Source organism: Diabrotica undecimpunctata, chromosome 1 (genome assembly GCF_040954645.1).
Source record: "Diabrotica undecimpunctata isolate CICGRU chromosome 1, icDiaUnde3, whole genome shotgun sequence".
NCBI classification, from domain to species: Eukaryota; Metazoa; Arthropoda; class Insecta; order Coleoptera; family Chrysomelidae; genus Diabrotica; species Diabrotica undecimpunctata.
The window spans coordinates 10,001,714-10,017,844 of record NC_092803.1 but is presented as its reverse complement, the minus strand read 5'-3'; the positions used below and the strand labels follow the sequence as shown (position 1 = coordinate 10,017,844).

At 34.1% G+C, this 16,131-nt stretch overlaps 1 protein-coding gene across 1 annotated transcript; it reads left to right on the top strand.

The window, feature by feature from the left end:
• Positions 1-214: 214 nt before the first annotated feature.
• On the top strand, positions 215-12,948 carry LOC140444540 (nucleolar pre-ribosomal-associated protein 1). Its single transcript, XM_072536302.1, has 8 exons — positions 215-461; positions 1,112-1,839; positions 2,752-2,915; positions 3,050-3,263; positions 4,515-7,342; positions 8,797-9,128; positions 9,186-9,344; positions 12,082-12,948. The coding sequence occupies exons 1-8, from the start codon at positions 347-349 to the stop codon at positions 12,939-12,941; spliced, it is 5,400 nt and encodes a 1,799-aa protein (XP_072392403.1). The 5' UTR covers positions 215-346; the 3' UTR covers positions 12,942-12,948.
• The last annotated feature ends 3,183 nt before the right edge of the window (positions 12,949-16,131 follow it).

Here is a 16,131-nt window from a genome sequence, read left to right as displayed (position 1 = left end):
AAAACACAAATGGAGCAATACGGTAAACACATTGGTTAAATATAAAAACAATTCAGTAAATAAGAATCCCCGATTTTTTCCATTAATCAAAACTTTATCTTGGTTTATTCGAAAAAAAAAAATGAGTTAGTACAGTCTTCGCTGGATGAGTCGATTCTTTGATAAAAAACATACTTCATGGGCTTACATCTAAAAAATGAAGAAGAATCTGACATTATGTTCGGCAACGTGGTTTAGTTAGGTTATGTTTACATCGACTTTGGTTTATATTGTTGGTTGACGATTTGTTCTGTAATATTACACATACATTGAAATTTAAAAATCATTTATTATTCAATAAGTGAAAATGGGTAAAAAGAAAAACCAGAATCTTACAGAAGAATCAGATACACCTGTCAAGAAAAACAGAATATTTTCTGCCAAGGAATTCAGAAAGGAGCTTAATACAAATACACTAGCATGTAGGTGTTTTAATGAACAACGTATTTAGGATTAAGTACTGTTATTAAGAATTTTACGTCTTAAGTTAAAATCATTCCTAATATTGTCTTTCTCATCTAACTTATGTATTAAGAATCTTCTTGATCTGGACTCTTGTCTAATTGTGAGGTTACTAACAATATTCATTAATGTTATATGAATTATATTTTCCATTGATTAACTATTTGATAGACAAAATATTTAATTTGTTACTAGTACTTCCATTTTTTGAAGTTTCACTGCTTTTCAATGTTAATAACGTCTTGCAAAATATTTTGAATACAGTAACATTGGACATTTCTGCAATTATGCCTTCAACGATTCATAGTCAGAGGTTTTCTTAATCCATTTCCTGTAATATTTTATTTATTGGGATCTTAAGATATGTGTAATGCAATTATCTATTTTATTAGTTTGTTCTTTTCAAAACAAATGAATCCTTAGTTCATATATGTTTTTGATGTCCCCATGTTTCTTAATTATTGGAAGATACAAATATTGTTTACATTTCTTTATCTCACTCTATGTATTAAGAATTCTTCATCTTCAATTCTTATTTCTATTTCAATTAACTCTATAGTATAGATGTATTATGTTTATAAGACTATATTTGCATTTTTCTTGTTGATAGGTTTACAACAATTTTCCAAAGCAGTAAAAGAATCAGAAGAATATGATTATATTTTCGAGTACCTGGAATGTGGAGGAAGTTGTTTAGAACTTCTTCATTCACTAGAAGTTAATTCTGCAATTGCACCAGCCCTTGTGTTTGATATAATAACTAATATACTGCTTAGAATCAACACTTTATATCCACAATACCACAGCTCTGCTTATGAGTCATGCAGATACATACTCAACAATTATGTAGCGGTTCTTAATAAAATGATAAACTTCAGTTCAACAACACCTGAGAGAAAATCATGTTTGAAGCTACTAACAGCCATGGTGGCATTTTCTCCGGTTTTGGCTAAAGATATTTTAATCCATATTAACTTTCACTCTGCCAATGTAGAACTGCTAACTAAACATACTGGAGAAAAGGATAGCACCAGAGATAATTTCATAAAGTTTTTGACAGCTTATCTAGTAGATGGCCATTATCCTGCACTATCAGTTTTACTTGAGAAAAAAGGTTTTTTCACCAGTATTATCAGTGGGTTAAAATTTGATTCAGCAGATACTTTGTGTTTGGTTGTTACTGCCATGAAAACATTTATTCTGGAAAATCCATCAGTTTCTAAAACAGCTAAGATGAAGACATTTAATACTACTGTAGTTAGGGATATTGTTAATCTGTACAATTGGAAAGGACCTGGTGGGTTTAGAGCTGAGAAAAAAAAGAGTTCTACTATTACAGTAAGTTTTTACCACATATAGTAAATAAATGACACATTTTGTCAAACAGTTTTAGCCCATATCTTTTAATTTACCAGGTTATTGTAAATGCAATTATATAGTCATTGAGGATAACGTAATTTGAGGAGGACATGGAATTGCTTATTTTTATGTATAGGTAGTAGCATCATAGTCTAACCTCAAGAGTTATGGAGTGATGGCATCAAGAGAACTACTGGTCACAAATATATGCAAAAAACATCACAAACAAAAACAAGTTTTTTACTTCATAGAAATATGCAAGGCTATTAACACTACAATTTAAAAATAATGTGAATGATACAGGATACTCCAAAAAGAGTGATATATCAAAGTTTTCTACACCTATCTCTTTTCATTTTTGAAATATTTCCAATTTGTAAATCCAATCCTATTAAAGCTTACAAATTTCCAATTTGTAAGCTTTAACAATAATTATAATCAACTGGTTTATGCACAACACATCAACAAACACTTGCGATATACCTAGTTTTATTATTTTAGGTAAATTTGGCTTACATGAGACATTAAATAATATTCTTGTATTAAATGGCACATCTGGTATTCCATATCTTATAAATAAATTATCTTTAATTCTGTGTATCCATGTAAGTGTAAGAAAAAAAATTATTTTTAAATGTGAAAACTTATCATAAAGAAGAATGAATTAATATGATTTTTGTTCTTGGTCACTGCAATGAAAACTGTGTATTGACATCTAGAGTTTATGGCCAAAAATATGCCAAGTCTAGGGCATTCCATAAGAAAAAATATAACTTATTTACTACTCTCTTTGGAGCACCCTGTATAATTAACATTATTTTAAATTGTAGTGTTAATAGCCCTATATATTTCTACATGATCAAAGTATTAATTACTATCTTCAATTTTTAGGTAAATGAAGTTGAAAAGTCCAAAGTTAATGAGAGTGTCCATGAATTTCTGTTGATACTTTGTACAAACCACAAGTATGGAATAATTTTTAAAGACAATTTAGTAGGTTTAGGGAAGAAAAACCAAAATGCTTTGATGTACACTGTGCTAGAAAGTTTAGATAGGTAAGTAGTGTTATTAGGTCCACTTACAGCAGAATGAATGTTACAAGAAATCGATTAGATTTGGTAATATGTATATTATTATCAACCTTAATTATCAAGTCCAAATATAAATGAACTTAACTTTTTATGTTTAGGCCTTGGGAACACTCATATGCTTCTGAACTAGTCATAAAGATATGTGCAGCATGTCCAGATCTCGCTAAGACTTTGTGGACTAACTTAAAGCCATTTTTGGAACCCAGATTATCCCAGAAGTGGGTTAATGTCATGAAATTTGCTGTAAATTTGGTTAAAGAGCTAAGACCCACGTGTCTTGAGTACTGCATAAAGGATTTAAGTGATATACAGGTAAGACAAGTTTATTAATAAGTTCATCCTATAATATAGTAAAGAACAAAATTATAATTATTGTTAGACTATTATCTACCTATATATAGTTAAACTATATAGTTTAATGATTGTGTTATGCAATATTGATCAACAGAAAATCTTTGGAAGGCTACCAATAAAACTAATATAAGTTCGTCTAACTATGTGTGGATCTTTTTTGTTAGTTATAAGTTATTCTCATGTTCTGTCTATAATGTCTGCTAACAGCACAGTATTGTCAGCATATCTAGTGATTTTTATATAGAAGTTCCATTTACACTTTTCCCTTGTAAGAAGCTGCACCATAACTTATGTCCGAAAATAGAACAAGTAACCAAATCTACTGGGGAATACACTGCTTGGCTAGCTGTGCATGTATTAATCCGCTTTAGTTTGAAAGTCCTCATGTCCAATTTCTATTACCCACTGCAAGATTGCAAAAATATCTGCCTAAAATATAGAAGTAAATTCTTTTAGCGGTATAGATGGAACAACAACGGTGCCTCAAATTGTTCTTCCAAAGACTTATGTAAAGGATGTGCTTGCAAGGTTCCATAATAGCCGCTCTGGGGATCATTTTGGGATCAATAGAACTCTGACCAGTCTGTGAGAAGTATTACTGGGTTAATTGTCGGCAAAATGTGTCAACTGGTGCATTTTGCCGACATTTGCAGAATGGCGCCAACAATGTGACCTGTGTGCATCCAGGAAGGGACTCAAAACGAAACTTAGGGGAAAACTCAAACAATACATCACCAAGACTCCACCGGAACGAGTTTCTGTGGTAATTTTGGGACCATTTCCAGTTACATCAGGAAACAAGTATTTGATTTTTGCTATGGACTATTTTCCCAAATGACCAGAAGTAATTGCACTACTAAACCAAGAAGCAATCACAGTTGGTGAGGCCTTGCTTGAGAATGTGGTTTCCCAACATGGGAATATGTGAGTCACATATTCCTGATTGCAGCTCTCTGCGTTAGAGAAGTTCAGAAGTCTCTGTCCACCGCCAAAATATTCCACCAACTGATTCTATCGACACAGAGATGACGTTCGAGAATTTACGGAGTTCTCATCGCAAAATCAGCTGTTTTTTAGATAGTTCGTTTTCATTATATAAGCCATCAGTTGCTTGAATATTTGTAATTAAGTCTTAACTTAATATTTGAACCCAGAGAACAACATAACAGTGTATTCATTTTAATTTATAATATATTTTTTTATTTTTAGCTTTTCCAAGTTGTACAATGTCTTGTTCTACCCCTACCAATATTAAAGACATTACTTCCTGAAAACAACACTTACGAAAATGCTGCTGTGAAACAATATGTTCTTTCTTTACTTCTGGAAATGCTGCGGGGTTTGCAGGAATACTCGATAGCTTCAAAGAAGTACCTAACTTTGGAGAAACAAAATAACTTTCAGCTCTTTTTAAACAAGCATTTATCAAAAAATTTTCCCAATGCTGTAACTGTACTAAAAGATTGGGAAATTTTGAATGAAAACTCACCTTTCAGCACTATTCAACTACTGGAGATGATCTTCGATATCTTTAGTCACTACAAATCGTTATCTCCGGAATTGTTGGAAGCTCTCGGCAGTAGTGATACTGAACTGTCAGATCTTCTTGCAAAGATCGAACAGTTGAGTGAAGCTGAAGAATCGTTGGAGAAGCTGCAAGTGAAAATTATTAGCGTTTTTGTTGATTTAAATCAATCCACATTCACTGTGGGTTCAAAGATGTTTCGTTGTACAGTACCCTTGTTGTTGAGGATATATTACAATAGCTCCGATGCTGCTACTCAAAGTGTCTTATTTAAGCTATTCAGAAACACTTCAATATTTGAGGGATGTTTTTATGAAATAAATATATGGATCAACGGAGTGTTAAATCTAAAACATTTTGACAAAAGCGTGGCTGAAAATGTCGTCGACATTCTAGAAATAACCAATGAAAATTTAGTCAAGTTTATCGAAGAACTATCCTCGATGCAATCAGAAAATAGTAGAGAAAAACATTACGACGATATATTCCAAAATCTGATGCTCAAAGTAGAAGATTCTTCAGAAATTTATACAAATTCCATAAAACATCGATACTTAAGCCCCACGGTGCTTGGTTTATTGACTTTTTTGGGCAAAAATGAACCATCTAAAATATTTAAGACATATGTCACTTTTGTAATGACTAATTTGCTGCATCAACAGACACAAATTGGTCCAATAGTTAGTTTTATCAATAAATGCGATGCTTTGTCATCTTCTTTTAAAGAATATGCTACAAACTGGTTAGATTGTAAGAAAATCACGTGTTTAAATAAGGCTAAAGGACGAATTGAAGTTATTAAAGAGTTTAGTGAACAGTTTTTAACCGGAGACATAGAAACATTCGTTGACCATGTTGATTTTAACATGTACAGCGACCTAAAGCTAAATTTGTTGGACGCTGGTATTTTCTATACATCAAATCTTCTAAATAATAATATCTTGACATTAGAGTTTGCTGAAAGGTTCGAGAAATTCTCTAAAAGTATTATTAAGCAGAATCTTTCAGATCCGGAGGTGCTTCAGAGAATTTTGTGCCACCCGACTCTGGCAAATTCTGTTAACTTCTTAAATATGGAAGGAGGACAGTCCAGCAGTTATATCACTAAGGTTTTGGTCAACGTTATTACGTACTTAATAGACGAAAAGTGTGAAATAGAAGAGTACTTGAGGTTTTATAGAGAACAATTGTCGAACTCGATTTTGAAGGTTCTTAAGAAGCCTGGAAAGTACGAAAATATGTCTTTGGAATTAAAGAATCTTCTTCCGAGGTTTGGTTTGGGATGCAACGATTGTTTTATCATATTAAAAACCATATCTAAAGGTTTTGCTACATATACGCAACACAGTTTGGTCGTAGGAATTTTGTGCTATACTTTGAATAGATTTGCAGAACTGTGCACTCTAGAATCCATTGGTGAAACTACAGAAGGGATTATTCTAAATCTAACATCGTATTTCACAAACCTAGCTAATAATCAACAAAATGTTGCACCTCTGTCTTCGGTATTTTTAGACGTTTTGAAAAAGTTCCATCATTTGTTAAATAATGTTGATACTGAACTATTTAAAGCAGTGCTACAATTGGAGGAAGTAAACAAAGACAATACCAAATTCTTGAGTTTCTTACTAGAAAAACACCCTTCAAACATAGAACATATCAAGGAACACCTCCAATCAGTGTGTGACAAAAAAGCGTTGCTTCTTCCTTTGTTAGCAGTTCTTTCTAAGCAAGAAATAAACAAGAAATTCTTCAAAAAAGTCTACGATCTTATCCTGCCGTCTTTAAACAAGACCTTGCAAAAGCCTCAAAAGGTTGGCCAGCACTACCATGAGCATTATCAGGGGCTGATTGCTTTGATAAAGGTAGCTATGCCTGTTGAGAACTGTAAGCAGTTCTGGGAAAAAGTCCAGAAATTTGACTCTACTGAAATATTCCACGTGCATCTATTGAACGCTATAGTAACAAAAGTTTTAGAAGACTCAGTGACTGATAAGATGGTAAATAATATCATAGTGACTTTTGTACACTTACAGATATCTTTGTTCAAGAAAAATGTCAAATCTGAGGCAGAAATTGACAAAGCAGTGGAAGTGACGAAAGTATTTGTACAGGTACTGAAAAAAATCAAAGAAAAATGTACAGATGTCGATTTAAAGAGCACTGCAAGCAACGAAACAGTTAAATTATACTTTAAGTTTTGTTTAAAATATGGTGTCTCCAAACAGCCGGTATTTTTGCAAGCTCTGCAGCTTTTGATACAGCTTTTAAGTAAACATTTGGAAGTAGAAGACGGAAGGCTTATCTTAGACATGTTAACGTCACATTCAGAGTTTTTGGAAACGGTGTTAGGGGAGTATTGTGATACTAAAACTGAAATATTGTCTTTTTATTTGGAATTGTGTAGGAAATGGCCCGAATTTATGGAAAGACACTACGTACCTCTCTTGTTGGCTAGTTATAGAGGTTTGGTCAATAAATCTGACAGGATTTTGCTTTTGCTTCTTAAGATGTAAGTATCTTTCAAATATTTTTTAAACTATTCAATAAAATTAATGAAATACGTAAATTTAGAACTTGATCTAATTCTCCAGATGTTTTTTGGGCTATAATTATATTGGAACTGGAAAACTCTCTTTCATATGTATTTTCAGTAATTTAAGACATTTTGAAACATATACGGAACGATTATAATTTTTTAAAATATAATAACACAAAAATGAAAAGAAATTCGGGTACATTCATCGAGAGTCACAAAAAATCCTTCAAAGAGTCGCTAGTGTTAAATATCGGAAGCTTTTTTTTCTTTTTATGTTTTCAATAATTATTAAATACAACCAACCACTGGGATTTTTCTCTTTTGCCCCAGCCAAAGAAGAAAAATTTCTGAAAAAATCTTATACAGATATTTGAATGTTCTAAAAGGTATATGAGGGGTAGCTGATGACAAATTCTAGAATACAGACAGCTGGTTTGCTTTGTTTTTTTGTTTAAACAATCTTAAAAAATGAATAAAATATTTTTTGCCTATACAACGTTTTTTATACATTCTAGAGAAAAATGGTTCAAATAAAAGTGTAAAACATTAAAGTTCTTTAAGTTTGAGAGTTTCCCCATTAAAATATGCAAACCATTGGCTGAGATAATTGCAAACAACTTATTTTTGCAGTAATTTATAAGGCCTTGTAGGCCCCTGGCTTTTAAAAACTTGGTTATTTTCCTCCATTTTTTTCGGTTTCTTGCTTTCTCTCTCCAATTTCTCACGCCTATTTCTGACAAGTCTTGCTTTACTGCTTTCAACCACTTCTTCTTTGGATTACCTCTTCTTTTTTCCCCATTTCTCCCTCCTTCAGTATTGTTTTAACATTTCGATTCTCTGGCATTTATATAATGTGACCAAGCCATCTAGCTGTTTGGGCTCGTATTTTTGCCGTACCTAATTGCTGGTTTTCCATACATCCTCAATATTTCTTTATTCGTTCTTCTTCTCCAAATATTCCCTGCCGTCTTTATTCTTGCGAAGATTTTTCTGAGCACCTTTCTTTCACAAATCTCTACTTTCTTTTCTTCCTGCTGGTTCATAATCCACGTTTCACTGGCATACATCACTCTGGGTCTGATTACTGTCTCGTAGACTCGCAGTTTAGCTGTTCTTGACACAGTTTTTGCCCTCAGTAATGAATTTAGTGACCCTATCGCTCTGCTTCCGTTCATTAATCTTTTGTCTATTTCTTTTCAAAGCTTTAGCCATTGTAGCTTTTCTAGGACTCTATGAAGTCTTTACTGCGAGTGCACATTGGTTGACTTTTGAATCCTTACGTCGGCGCCAGTCAGCTTTTATTTGTTAGATTACTAGATTACTAGTTTTTAATATTATAGTCAAGTTGTAAACATTTTTTTTTCTTTTTTTGGATCTATCTCAGAAGCGCTGTTGATATCTTTTTATATATTTTTTATACCTTGTAGGTACGAATCTAAGCCAGAACAAACCCGTTTCTACGACTTCAAACCTTTTCTCTGGGATAAAGCTGCAGCCACTCACTATTCGGTAAGACAACAGCTGGAAAAAGCTCTGTGGAGACAACCCAAAACAGGTGACGTCCTCGATATCTTACAGGAACATTTGGTTTATTCTACCATTACGAATTATCCACTAAAATGCCCGCTAAGGTCTGAAGATAGTGGCATGTTAGACGTCGAGGATACTAAAAGTTACGATTTGACGTTTTTGTTACCGTTATTTAGTCAACTGTTGGCTCCTGAACAGCAGATACAGACTTATAAGTTTACTAGATCAGGTAAGTAAATGGTCAAGTAAATTATTGTACAGCGTATCAGATCATGTGTTGTTTTAGGTGCTTTAAGTTTGACCATAATTGGCTTGAGTAGCGCTGACATGGAAACACGGAAAGCAGCATGTCACGTTTTAGCAAGACTTCATTACCACATTGATGCCAGACAGTCTGGGAAAGACAACTTGCTGTGGCTGAGGTACATCGAAGCAGTATGCAAAGGTATCACTTCATTTAACCTAATTTTTCTTTTTATTGTGAAAGACCCATAGACATATATAATACAAATAGACTGAGCGCTGTAATACAGACCCGTTTCCCCAGTGCTACAGAGAAAACTCACGCAAAGCAGACCTTGCATTTTTTTCTAATGGACTGGGTTTATCGATCATGTGACCTAAATGACCAATGGGAAGGTCTCCGATCATCTCCGGAATCGTTATCAGTTAGTCACATTGTACCTACTCAACTCAGCACCCTGGCGATGTAAGGATGAATATATGCGAGAATTTATAGTGCTACTACTGTAGTAGGAAGAGATGTATTATGACCAACGGTTTGGGAAAACATTGGGTCCACGCAAATGTGTCTAGATATCTTTAATGATGCTTTACTAGCTACCACACGAGCAAAAAATTACTATTCCACCTTACTGATAGATGCAGATAATAATCACGTCTAATTTCTAACGGATGAGAAGTAAATATGAAATAAAGACTTCTTATGTCGAGGAAACTCGGAAAAAATATGACAAATACCTATATAATTCTGTATTTGAACAGCCTGGTTCAAGATATGGTACCGAATGAAATATAGGCCATCAAAAAAATCATAATTGAGATGACCATCGAATCACATACATATCCGGCTCGGTAAAGTTCGACATGGTCAGTGTAAAGTTTGTTTCTTCTTCTTCTTTACCTGCCATCTCCGCGACGGAGGTTAACAATCATCATGGCTATTCTGATCTTAGATGCTGCCGCTCTGAATAGTTCGATTGATGTGCATTCGTACCATTCCGTTACGCAACCATGAGATTCTTCTCTTTCCTACACTTCTCTTGTCCTGGACTTTCCCTTGTATAATTAATTGAAGTATGTTGTATCTTTCATTACGCATAACATGCCCCAGGTATTGCAGCTTTCGTGTCTTGATGGTTTCCAATATTTCCATTCTTTTGTTGACTCTTCTCATGACTTCGTTGTTTGTTACATGCTCGGTCCATGATATCTTCAGGATTCTTCTGTACACCCACAGTTCAAATGCTTCCAACTTTTTAGTAATCGACGCGTTAAGTGTCCATGCTTCTATCCCGTAAAGCAGAGTCAAGAAAATATAACACCTTGCCAGCCTAACTCTCAAGTCTAGTTTCAGTTTTCTTGCACAAAGTACCTTTCTCATTTTCTTGAAGTTTGTTCGTGCTTTCTCTATTCGAACTTTGATTTCTTTGAAGTAGTCGTTTGTGTGATGCCAAGGTAATTGAATTTTCAACTTGTTCTAAGTTTTGCCGTTAATTGTCAGGCTCTCATCATTATTTTGGGTTTTGGATATCCTCATAAATTTAGTTTTCTTGATATTTATTCAAATCCATATTCTTCTCCATACTCAACTATCTTGTTCATTAGCTTTTGGAGGTCTTGGAGGTTGTCTGCTATTATGATAGTATCGTCCGCATATCTAATGTTGTTAATTGGTGTTCCATTGACCTTTATTCCTGCTGTTTTTCCGTCAAGAGCTCTTTCTTTAGAGTATACATTGAATAGTAGTGGTGACAATACACACCCCTGTCGCACTCTTCTTTTAATTTCGAACTTTTCTGATATGTGTTTATTAATGCGTATGTGTGCCTGCTGTTTATAATATAGATTTGTTATAATTCGAAGGTCATTGTATTGTAATTGTTTTGCTTTGAGGACGTCCATTACTACTCCACTTCTATGCTGGTTGTCAATGTTTCCCGAGTAATATAAGGTACCGGTTTCTGTCGAAAGGTATCTTGAGTTGAGCCACCATATTTCGCTTACACCTAATATATTTATATTCATTCTTCTCATTTCTTGAAGGATGTTATGCATTTTACCAGGTTGATACATGCTTTTGACGTTCCACCTACCTATTTTTGCTTTTGATAATGTTACTTTGTCTTGTTTCGATGTTTGACAAGGGTTTCGCCGGTTAACGACCTGGGATTCCTTGTCTATTCCTCCCCTGCCGGATCTTGGGCGCTGATTCCCTGATCAGTTTCTTTTTTTCTTTTAGTACTTATTGCCCTAATGATTGTACTAGAGATATCCAATTGGATATTTAATGCAGTGGTTTCTCCTTGCCTTCTGCATTCTTATGCCGTTGACCATTTACCTTCCACTAATCAACTAATCCGCCCGAAGCCGTTGGTCAGTAAGTGTGGGATTGCTTATACCGGCAATCGCACGGTGGAATTTTCGCCATATTTGGCTACCCTCACTTAGTTTAGCCTGCAGACCGATGTAGTCACTCTGGGTGTGGCACGTAGAATCATAAGTGACAGTTAGTTGTCTTATGAGGACCAGTTATCAAGAACCATCTTCTGTCTATGACGCTCGATGTGGTCGTTTCGATAAAAGGTGCTACCTCTATAACACCACTCTACATCCTAGTTTGTTAAGGCTAAAGTTTGTTAAGAATAAAGTTTGTGTAGGCCTATATTATTATAAAAATACTATTACCAATTTACAACCCGGAATAACTCAAGAAACTGTTGCAAACATTGTTGTTTTGTTTGTTGTGGGAATGAGTAACCGTCCGAAAGAAGGAAGATTTATTCTCAGGCCTGCTTTAATTACGCTTTTTTTTTCGATGGCTTGTTATATCATGCGATATTAGTTTGCATCTGGTATAGTTTGGAGTACTTTATTTATGCCTTAACTTTTACTACATCAAAAACAAACGTTCCTCATATATACTAATTTAATTTTTTCAGGAGTAGCCTTGTTACCTGACTTAAAGCTCAATAACTTTGCCGCCATCTATCTAGCAAGAATGGCACTAGTCTTGACGCAACCCAATCACGTGATGTACTTGCCTCTATCCCAACATCTGACAGCGAAATCTTCTCTAGACTTCAGCACAATTCCGGAGTTGTACACATTCCTTCACAGCTCTGACGTAAATTATAAAGAGCACAGGAACTTTACCTTGGAACTGATCAGGGATGGACTGAGAACTGAGAAAGACTTTACCGATTTTATGAGGTCTATGGCTTTTAAACTCATTTCTGAGTTGTACTCCAGTGTAGTAGCTGATTATGACACAAAAGTGTTAATTTTGGATGCAATAAAATCAATATGTGGAATTTCTTTAGGGGTTAGGGTTGTTTGCGAGAATTACTCGTTTCTAACCCAGTTTTCCAATGATCTAAATAAAATACTAACAGGTACTAAAGAAAAAATAAATAATTTAATATTTAGAAAGAATCTAGATATTGTTTTAAGAATCCTGAGGGTTGCTAAAGACCGTCACGGTCATTTTATGATCTACAACGCCTTGGAAAACTTCTTATCAAGCACAAATAATGCTGTTTACTGGATTGAAGGTAGCGAAGAAGTTTTCTTTGAAATTGTTGATGTTTTATTCAGCAGATATCCTAGCATGTTTACCAAAAAGTTTTATTATGCGCTGGAAAAAGTTGTGGATGATCCTGTATGTAATTATGTTAGAACATACAACTGTGATTTCTTTAACATTGATGAATTTAATGTTGAAGACAAACATTATTTTATAAGAAAGTTTTTTGTAAGTTTTAGAAAATCTAAAGAGGTATATGAAAATATAGTTAACTAATTTTTTATGTGCGTATTTGCTTTATTCTCCTCTCTTCAAGATTCCTTCATTTAGCCCTTTATAGACTTTGTGGGGAAACTTTTAACCGTTCATATTTGCATCCAAGAGCAAAATATAGGTAGGGGAAGCCTAAAATATCTTTCAGAAAAAATATTAATCAGAGATACTGAGTACATAGTATAAATGTTTTTTTAGAAACTAAAATATTTTTTTATTTAAATTAATGTGCATGTGACATCTAGTCATAATATGACATAAATTACAAAATAATGTAGATGACATTTCACATAAAGAAAAAATAAATAAAAACATGTAACAACATTTATATTTTATTTAGCAGTTCACTTTTCTCGAGGAATTTAAACACCTTGTTGATTTTGTCTGTGATGTTTACAATCTTGTTTTTAATTCCGTTAGAGGTATGGGTTTGGAGTAGTACCAGATTATCTCTTATGGAACGCTGTCTTGTGTTTTTTCAAAATACCACAAAAGACGTTTAATGATCGTTGTTTCCATTAACCTACACATAGTGTATGTGAGCGAGATGGGCCTGTAAGATTGTAAAAAAATAGTTAGCTCATTTGGCTTCATTATTGGTATAACAATAGACTTGCTTCATTAAGACGGAAATTTATGGGAACTCCAGATTAGATTGTATAAAGTTAGGAGTTTATTAACACGTTGCGTACGGCGTGAGACAATACGTGTCTCATACTCGATTTGATCCTTGGACGACGTGGCACAAATGGTGTACCACATGGTATACTTTCACTTAGACGGCGTGTATTACAAAATGGTTCATGCGACTGTGCTTTTTAAGCAGGAATACAAAAAGAGCCGTCCTAGCGAGAGGCTGATATGCGCCGGACGTTTGTTTTGATTTTATGAACCTATTTTTGGTAAGGTGAATAAAAAATGTAAATAGTAAAAATTCTGTCTTAGTGGAAAGCTATAATAAGCATATGAAACATCGGAATATTAGTAAATTATAACAAAACATGTAAAATTTCGAAAAAAATATTATTTCTTGTTATCTTATGTTCCTGAAAAAAAACAAGGAATACAATAATTCTTTTTACACCCATTGCATTGCCAAACTGATCGGGAACAAGTATTCGCTGCAGTGTTCCTGTCATTTGATTCTTTTAAGGCCTTATAACATACAACACAACGGTTGCGTTTATGGTGTACCAAAACGTGTTCTAGTTGTTCTATATCATCTGCTTTTTCGTTCTCCATGTGACCCACACGATGTTTACCGAATAATAACCTTGCAGCTAACAGTTCTCTATATTCCGTTATTTGAATTGTTTTCTGTGTTACCTCCTTATATATTAGAAAGGAATTTACTAATGCACAGCCAAAAATCAGTTCAACTGCTAATTTTCGGTACCACTTATTACCTCGTCTAAGGTAATGAGAGTAAGACTTGAGTTGATCTGATAAATCAATGTAGCTCTTGCACCTGTTGTAACTAACGACAGCAGTTGGTTTATCTATTTCACCGCGTCTGTTCTTTATTTTAGTGGTGTCTGCTTGATGTTTTGTCGTAATCATCATCACGTCACGTTTTTCTTTCCACTTTAGCATTACTATACCAGTAGAACTTTCTTCAACAACAATTTCATTTTTTTTTAATTTAGTATTAACCACTTTGGGAGAATTGAGTTTACGATTAGCTCTTACAGTGCCAACTAGGTGTGTATTTCTTTCTAATAACTTGGTTGCAAGACTCACACTTGTGTAATAGTTATAGGTGTATAAAGTACGCCCACAGTCAAGTAGATTATCCATCAAATGCAACACAACTCCTGCGGAAGCACTACCATCATCAGTCTTATCATTACCAGAATACCCATTGAAATTGTATGTGTACCCACCTAATTTGTACAGTTTTAGGCCAAACTTGTGCCATTTGTTCTTTATATATTGCCTAAATTTTAGGCGTCCTCTAAACGGCACAAGTGTCTCATCTATGCATACTTCTTCACATGACACCATTACTGCTTGAAACTGTTCAATTAGCTTCTCGAGAAGTGGAGTAATTTTGTTAGATGATTATTTACTACAGATCGGTCATTATTGTCGCTAAAGTGCCACATCTTTAATAGCTCTTTAAAACGATCTCGAGACATTATACTTTTTATCTAATTTGTATACAAAATGTCGTTACTCCAGTATGCTTTTATTCGAGGATATTTGACTAATACCATCCACATAATAATGCCAAAAAATTTTTCCATTTCAGAAGTATTTGTGGGAACCCACTTCTTTTTGTGTTTCCGCTTATTTGACGGTGTAGTATAATTTTGTAAAACCTGCTGTGTATATAAGTTGGGTTGTTCAACTATATAATTTATTATGTCGTCAGTAAGGAAAATCTTGAAACAATCATATGGTTCTTGATCTATATAATTCTCGTAATACGAAGATTTTATTCTGTCGTTTTCTACACTGTAATCGAATGTTTTCAGCGTTGTTCCATCAACTTCCCTCCACTGAAATTGCTCGCTATGACACACTTCTTCAGTAATTGTGGCCATATCAATTACTTCTTGTATAGTTACATCAATAATATTTGTTTGTTGTTCAACAGTCCTTGTTCCTTGATTTGAAATAGTTTCATGTGAACCAGATTCCAAATCCATCTAATGCAAATTCAGTCACCCCACTACTGTTCCAAGAACCATGAATATGCATTTGGCGCGAAATATAGCGTGTGGTACGCGTAACAAACCACGCCGGCTGGAATAAACAAATTAATCCCTGGCTGGCGTGAAACAAACGTTGTGCCACAAAGTATATTCTAAAAAAACTTATGATATATCGAAAATCAAACAAGAAAAATTACTGTGGCATGTTAATTAGATAAAAATGAATCTAGATACATAAAAAACGCCGGCTGGGGGTATATTTTTTTTTGTACAGCCGTACGCAACGTGTTAAGAACATAGATAGACAAATGCTTTAGGAATGCATAAGGAATATCATCAGAGCCAGTTGCGGTGTTTCTACTATTAGCTAAGGCAGATATTAGCTTGTGGATAGTGAAAGGAGAATTAAGGGGCTACTATATTCAGATGATATCACATGATTACTGTGTGAATATAATTCATGATAGGACAAAATAATATTAGTTTTATTTCTGAACTTCTCTTCGAAATATTTGGCAAAAGTGTTGGGAATAAGT